Source organism: Tamandua tetradactyla, chromosome 1, assembly GCF_023851605.1.
Source record: "Tamandua tetradactyla isolate mTamTet1 chromosome 1, mTamTet1.pri, whole genome shotgun sequence".
Classification (NCBI taxonomy): domain Eukaryota; kingdom Metazoa; phylum Chordata; class Mammalia; order Pilosa; family Myrmecophagidae; genus Tamandua; species Tamandua tetradactyla.
Window position 1 is genome coordinate 203,622,730 of NC_135327.1, and position 7,430 is coordinate 203,630,159.

General features: G+C 35.8%; 1 protein-coding gene across 2 annotated transcripts in view; it reads left to right on the forward strand.

Moving 5' to 3' along the window:
* DNAJB6 (DnaJ heat shock protein family (Hsp40) member B6) overlaps positions 1 to 7,212 on the forward strand; it is a 129,877-nt gene extending 122,665 nt beyond the window's left edge. For both annotated transcript variants that reach the window (XM_077151471.1, XM_077151479.1), the window contains one exon: positions 5,454 to 7,212. In XM_077151471.1, the coding sequence (XP_077007586.1) occupies positions 5,454 to 5,536 (83 nt within the window). In that variant the 3' untranslated portion in view covers positions 5,537 to 7,212. The remainder of the gene's footprint in view (positions 1 to 5,453) is intronic.
* Positions 7,213 to 7,430: the final 218 nt, after the last annotated feature.

Sequence of the window (7,430 nt, forward strand, 5' to 3'; positions counted from 1 at the left end):
TACACTAGATAAAGGGAGTGTCAGTTACAAGGTTTTCACAATCACATGGACATACCTTAGAAGCTCTATAGTTCATCTGTCATCTTGAAGAAGCTAGGCTATTGTATCACAGTTCAACAGATTCAGGTGTTTTCTGCTAGTTACTCCAATACACCAAAAACTGAAAAGGGCTATTTATATATTGCATACGAATAGCCTCCAGAATGATCTTTTGACTCTTTTTGAAATCTCTTAGCCACTAGAACTTTATTTTCTTTCATTTCTCTTCCTCTTTTGGTCAAGAAGCGTTTCTCTGTTGTGGCCAGGGCCAGGCTCTACCCTGGGAGTCATGTACCACAATTCCCCAGGAGATTTAAAACCCAGGGAGTCATGTCCCACCTCTTGGGGAGAGCAGTGGGTTCACCTGTAGAGTTGGCTTAGAGAGAGGGGCCACATCTAAGCAACAAGAGCATTCTCTAGGGGTGACTTTTTTTTTAAAGCATATTTTTAAATTGTGAAATATAACATATATACAAAAGAATAAAGTGCATTTTAACAAGTAGTTCTAGAACAAATTTCACAGTTTGGTATGGGTTTCAGTTCCACCATTTCAGGTTTTCCTTCTAGCTGCTCAATATACTGGAGACTCAATATAATGATTCAGCCATCATATTCATTTGTTAAATCCTACCTACTCTGTTATAATTCCTCCTCTTCCTTTGATGTTTCTCCCAGTCTTTAGGGATATTTCATCTATGCCCATTCTAACTTCTTCATGTTGAAAAGGGTTTTGACAATGTGGAATAGGGGGATGGAACTAGTTAATGTTCTGGAGATGTTGACCCCTCTGGGTTTCAGGACTTATCCTAGGTTGGTCTGGGAACCATCTGAAGGTTATAGGTTTCTAGAAAGTAAACTTAAGGTGTGAAACTTTTGTAGAATCTCAAATAGAGCACTAGATGTTCTTTAGGGTTAAAAGGAATGATGTTGGTTGGGGGTTGACAAACCGTGACAATTAGCAATATCTAGCTGAAGCTTGCATAAGAGTAGCCTGCAGAATAGCCTCTCAACTCTATTTCAACTCTCTTAGCCACTTGATACATTACTGTTTTGTTTTTAACTTGATTATTTGTGATTTTTTTTTAATTGTGAAAAATAGCATATATAAAGAAAAGCAATACATTTCAAAACACACTGCAACAATTAGTTGTAGGACAAATTTCAGAATTTGGTATGGGTTACAGTTACACAATTTCAGGTTTTTTCTTCTAGGTGCTCTAAGACACTGGAGACAAAAGAAATACCAATATTGTGATAAAGTGGTCATACTCATTTGTTAAATCCTATCTTCTCTGTTATAAATAACTCTACCTTCTCTTTTGATCTTTCCCCCAATCTTTAGGGGTTGGGACTCTGCCCATTCTATATTTTTAATGTTGTAAAGAGCTATTAATAATACGGGATGGGGCATAGAATAGAAGTAGTTGATGTTCTGGAGAGACCAGTCCCTCTGGATTTCAGGACTTATCTGGCCTAGGAACCTATCTGGAAGTTGTAGATTTCTAGAAGTAATCATAGTGCATGGTACCTTTGTAGTATCTACCCAACATATTCTGGGTTGTTTCCAGATATTATATTCAGCTATATAGAATAACAAGCCCTAGTTACTATTCTGGGCTCCATATGTTTGGGTTGTTTAAATGATCTATCCGGACAAGTTGAGTTAAATTATATGCTATAGAAAATTTAGATTTTGAACAAATAAACCTCTCTGCCTTTGGTATCATACAGTAGGTGAAGCTCTAAAATACAGACAATATCATCTTTAGCCCTGTATTCTTATTTACCTTAGTGCCAACCAGATCAGTTCTAACTGAAGCCTCATCTCCTTTTCTTTTTTTGGTTTCTTTAACAGTTTTATGTAGCAATGCTGACTTCCAGAGTGGTAGAGATACAACTTTGAGTCTTAGCTGTCACACAGGTGCCCAAAGTTCCAGGGAGTTAACCTGATTATACACATATAGCACAAAATCTCAGAATTTAGAAATAGCACTTAAAACTGTGGACTAAATGTGGCTGCGAGCTAACAGTCTAGGCACTGGGGCTTTTTCTTAGCATAATTATAAGTAAGCTTAGCTTCTCTTCTGTAGGAATAAGATTCATAAGGGTAAGCCCCAAGATCAAGGGCCTGGCCCATCAAATTGTCAGTCTGCAGAGCTTGCAAGAATATCAGGTCTTCCCCTGGTGGGGAAGTTTAGTATTTCCCCCTTTATCCCCAGTCCCTCAAGGAACTTTTTGGCTTTTCTTGATGTGTGCTCTGAGGTAAATTACTTTGCCTCTTTGAATGTGATATATGGATATTATGGGGGAATGTTGGTGGAAAGAACTTTGATTCTCTTACTTCCACTTGGATTGACTTCTTGAGCCTCAGAGGATATAGATGGAGTTAAAAATCAATTGGTGGTAGATTAGACAGTTTTTTTTTCTTTTTGGCTTATTTTATATGTAATTGTAATTGAGTCTGATGGGAGGAAAAGAGGGCATCCTCAACTCCCCTGCATGAAAAACCTTTAAAAAAAACACTGCAACTAAGATGAGTCATAAAGCCAGGAAGCCATTTTTTAATATCTCCATTTCTCATCTCCTAGTTCATGGCATCAGCACCGTAATCAGCTGCATTTCCAGATAACTAACACATGAGGGCTTTTTAATTTAATTCACTATTAATGTTAATGGAGTCATCAGTATCCTTAGCTTGCCATAATTTATAAACTTCTTCCCTGCTTTGAAAACCACTCACTTTCACATGCATGACTCAAAACTGAACTTGGGAACTAATTACAGAAGCAGTTCATTTTGGAGATTTTCTCTACTTAAGACCAATCTGGGACCAAATATGGACCTTCCTTGATGTCACCCTCCGTCTGTACCTCTATCCTTTAATCAATAGATTTTAATTTGTGGAAGTAGCTTTCATTTGAGTACCTGAAATCTTCATAATTTTTGTGATTTAATAATGCATGAGCCTAAAATGTAAAACCCAGCAAGATGTTTCCTCAGGATCACACCCAGGTATAGAATATAGAGGAGTACACCTACGTATACACAAACCAGGTCTGTCTTATCAAGCACTTTGAAAGTTAAAGTCGTTCTATGTTTTCACATTGAAGGATATTATTTCTTCATTATTCTTCCCTTTTCTTTTCCTTCATTGATTTAAAGAATCATTGTCTTTTCTGAAGTACACAATCTTTTTAGCCCTTAAGTTCTATTCTAAAATCAGTTAGAAAAAGCTGAGTTGTATAAACAACCAAAAATTGAGTCCTTTGAAATTTTGAAGCTGACATTTTGAAACTACCGATTGGATGTATAGCGAGGAATATTTCTCAGGCTAGCTTCTGTTTTAGGTTTGGGAAGTGTTACTAGGAAGAAAGGACAAGAAAAAGCTTCTTTTCCCAAATTTATCATGGACATTTGCTTCAAGTCAAGATATTTCCTGCTGATCTTTTCCAGGGACATAGTATAGAACTATGGACCAGGAAATAGTATAAAACATTGCTTTTCAACTTTTGTCTTGGTAATAGAAGAAAGGACACTTGTTGGAGCCTCGAAATTCAGTGCTTAGAACCTGAGTTACTGTCCAATCCTTATTTTTTAGATGAGGTCAAGTCAGATTGCCTCCTAGGGTTGGTGCTTTGGAAAGCAAGATCCCTCAGTAGGCTTCTGCCCACAGCTAACCTTTCTACATTGCATGGTATCTGCTTAGTTTAGCTATTTGTCTTTTTTCTTTTTCAAAACTTTGAGGCAACTTTCATAAATCATGGCATTGATAGATTTAGCATTTTACAGAGTAAAATAACCTATTTTGCAGTTTTTAATAGGATGGCTAAAATATTTTGATTGCATGGGCACCTTGCTGCCTCAGATATACAAGGTTTATAAATAAATATAATGAATTATTGCTGAAGGACTGTTGAATGTGGAATAGATCTGCATTAGCTGGAAATTTAGGGGCTATTAAAAGCTTTTTTTTTTTTAAATTTGAGACACAGCACCTACATATAAAATAAGTCAGCAGAGTGTTTCCATTGTTTCTGAGTAAAGGGCTCAGAATACGGCTCCCTGCTTAAAAGCGTATGTATGTTTATTTCACTTCAGTCCTGTAATGTGAATAAAACACACTCCATACAGTTTCACCTGGTAAGAAAGGCAGATGTCCTTGCTTTTAAGCATGAGGGTCATTAGCCAAGCTTGGGACATCTGTCATGATTAAGTTATGGGTTAATTTTATGTGCTGCAGCTTACAAACCTATCTAATTAAAATAAGAAATCTGGCCTCTACCCAGTGATTGAAATTCTATAATAAGGTGAGCCTCCAGTAGGGGATGAATGAATAGTCATTTTCGGTAGTTCATCTTTTCTGTTGGGACAGTAGATGGTAGATGATTATGCTTTAAAATATCTGCTTATAAGACAGTGACTCCAAAATTTTAAATTTTGATAGTGCTTTTAGATTGGTTTTTTTTTTAGCATTTTCAGGATCCATGTATATTATATTGCAGGCCTGCAGTGACCTCTTAGTTTTGTAATGCATGTTCTGTTTCAGTCAAGATTTAAAAATTGATATCCAGTTCTTCCGTCACCCAAGTTAACATCTATCTGATTCCCTGGACTTGATATTGTGCATCTTCTCTACCCACATCAGTATGTACTGATTCAACAAAAAGTTCTAAGACAGTTATTACAGAATCGAAGTCAGAGTTTTTTATTTCTGGCTCTTTGGATAAAACCTTGAGAGGGTGAATGTGCTCACACATCTCCTTTCTCCCTTGGCTTCAGCTAGTTAGTCATGCATTTGTTGATTTTAAGCACATAATTCAGGGGGAAATGAAAGGTTATTTTCCTCAACTAAGAAACGGGAAATGTTTACCATGTTGCACACCACAGAACCCATGAAAATGATCATAATCCACATCAAGGCTCCTAACTACCTTTGTTCTAGTCAGACTGGGAGCCAGCCCAGTGAGATGCTTTTGAATTCCACCACTAGAGGTGGAAACAGCTTTGCCATAGATTAGTTTATAAGTAGGTTGTGCATTTTGAAGGTAGAACCAAGGATGAAGAGTCTGGGGATTGAAAAATGAAGACTAAGATTAATTCAGTTGAACTGGCATATTAAACTTGGTTGCTTGGGTGATAAAGGAACCTGTGCTACAAATGGTTGGTTATGCTTGCTCACTACAGAAAGTATGACTGATTTTGAATTTCTTTGAAAGTTTTTTAATGTTTTCAATGTGCAGTTTTCAAAAAGTTAATTCATGTTTTTATTTAGGTTTAGACACAAGAAAGATAGAAAATGAGATTTTGTTTTGTTGTTTTTTTTAACCTGGGAAAGTAATTAGAAAATGTATTTGCCTCTTAATGGAGAAAAAGTTGCTATTCTGAACAGTGTTTTACAAGCCATGTTTCCTTAGGATTCAAAGAAGGTGGCAAGAGGAAGAAGCAGAAGCAGAGAGAGGAGCAGAAGAAGAAGAAGTCGACCAAAGGGAAATACTAGACTGGACTTACCAGACACATGCACACTTTGGCACCAAATGCTCACATAACATTGGAGTACGGTCCTGTGTTCTGTGTGTTTTGGTTGTGCACACTCTAGATAGAAGACATCTTATTTAATATTATATGCCAAAATCACACTTATTTTTAATAGGTCTATGGACATTTGATCACTGTAATTAGGGATGTCAGAAGAAGTATTCACGATAATGGTTGGTTCATGATAGAAATTTGGAGTACAGCATAGACTTGACTTTGTTTTCCCCAGCACTAAATCTGTTAGTATTTTCCTTTACCATTGTTAAGACTCTAATTCATTTTTCCTAAAGCTCTATCTCATTCTTTTCAACTATTCAGCCACTATACAAACCGCTGAAATATTTATAGCTTTAGAAGTGTAATAGAATACAGGTATTGAGTATGTGTTCCTGAAATTACTCTTTTCCCAAATGATAGTAGAGTATTTTTAATTAGAATATAATTAAGTATAGCATAATTTAAAGATAATGTAAGTTACACATTGAATCATGAATATAAGGGTACTTTTTTTTTTTTTCACATGGGCAGGCACCGGGAATCGAACCCGGGTCCTCGGGCATGGCAGGCAAGCATTCTTACCTGCTGAGCCACCATGGCCCACCCAAGGGTACTTTTTTTATACATTTAATACCTGAGTTTGAATTCCTCAAAGCAATCTGACCTTATACATGGTGATTCACTTCAGATATAAAATCATTCTTCATATTTATTGTTTTGATTTTAATTCTCTCTAGTCCAAATTCTACTTCAAATATTATTTAATTGTTACTTAATCCCATCTTTATCCCCCTTTGTATCCATAATTGTTCTTTTAGCACATAGACAGCATTCTACAAACTTTGCTTTGCAATACCATGTCTGGCTCTTACAGTTTAGAGTCAGGCTGGGGAAAAAAAATAGATGAGATACACACACATTTAAACATGCATGTAGTCATTCACACATACATACATATCTGCACATAAGTTATAGGGCAATTAGGTTGAACTAAATATTTCGATTTGCAAACATTGACTCCTTTTTAAAAAATAATTTATACTAGCAAAATTCTCCTCAGCTTCCTGTAATTATTTCATTTGCATGCTATATTGCTTCTTAACCTTTTTTTAATTGAGCACTGAATAGAAATTGGTATTTCCTTAACTGGTTTCTTGCATGTTTCTTTTTGGTGAGTTTTTCCTTCCTTTTTAACATAGGGATCTGTTGTTCATAAAGCTTTTTCCTTTGTTCTCTTGGAAATGAGGGCATCATAAAAAACTTGGATGGGATTTTAAAATGCCAGCAATTTAACCTAGCAGTGTCAAAACCCAGGTATTTTTTGGCACGCTATAGTTTGGTACCATGTAGTCCCATGGGTTTTGAATCCAGAAAAAAGTGTAATCTTTGTGATTTTAAAATGACTGTTACATGAAAGTTTGTTTTGTTTCTTTGAATTTGGTGGGGAGGATTCTGTTGGGGAGATTTGCCCTGGTGTTGAATGTTTTTTGTGGGAAATGGAACCACAAAAGCATAGAGCATGTGAAGTGCCACATAAATAAAATGTAAGCTTTAATTTGGTACAATTCATTTGCTATTATTTATAAATAATAGTAAGTTGCACTACTATTAGTAATTAAAAATAAAAGCAATTTATCATCATTTAATTGTGCATACTTTAGAATCTTTTGTGATTATGAAAAATGGAGTGATATTTTGGGGGGCAAAAAAGTCTAGATTCTGAGGTGCACCCTATAAGATGATAATGTTATTATAAAGATAACATTCCCTTGACTGTATGTTGTTTAAAATCAACAGCCTATGCTCAAATTAATGAGAAACATATTGGAGAGAAACAAGTAGGGCATTTTTTAGACTCT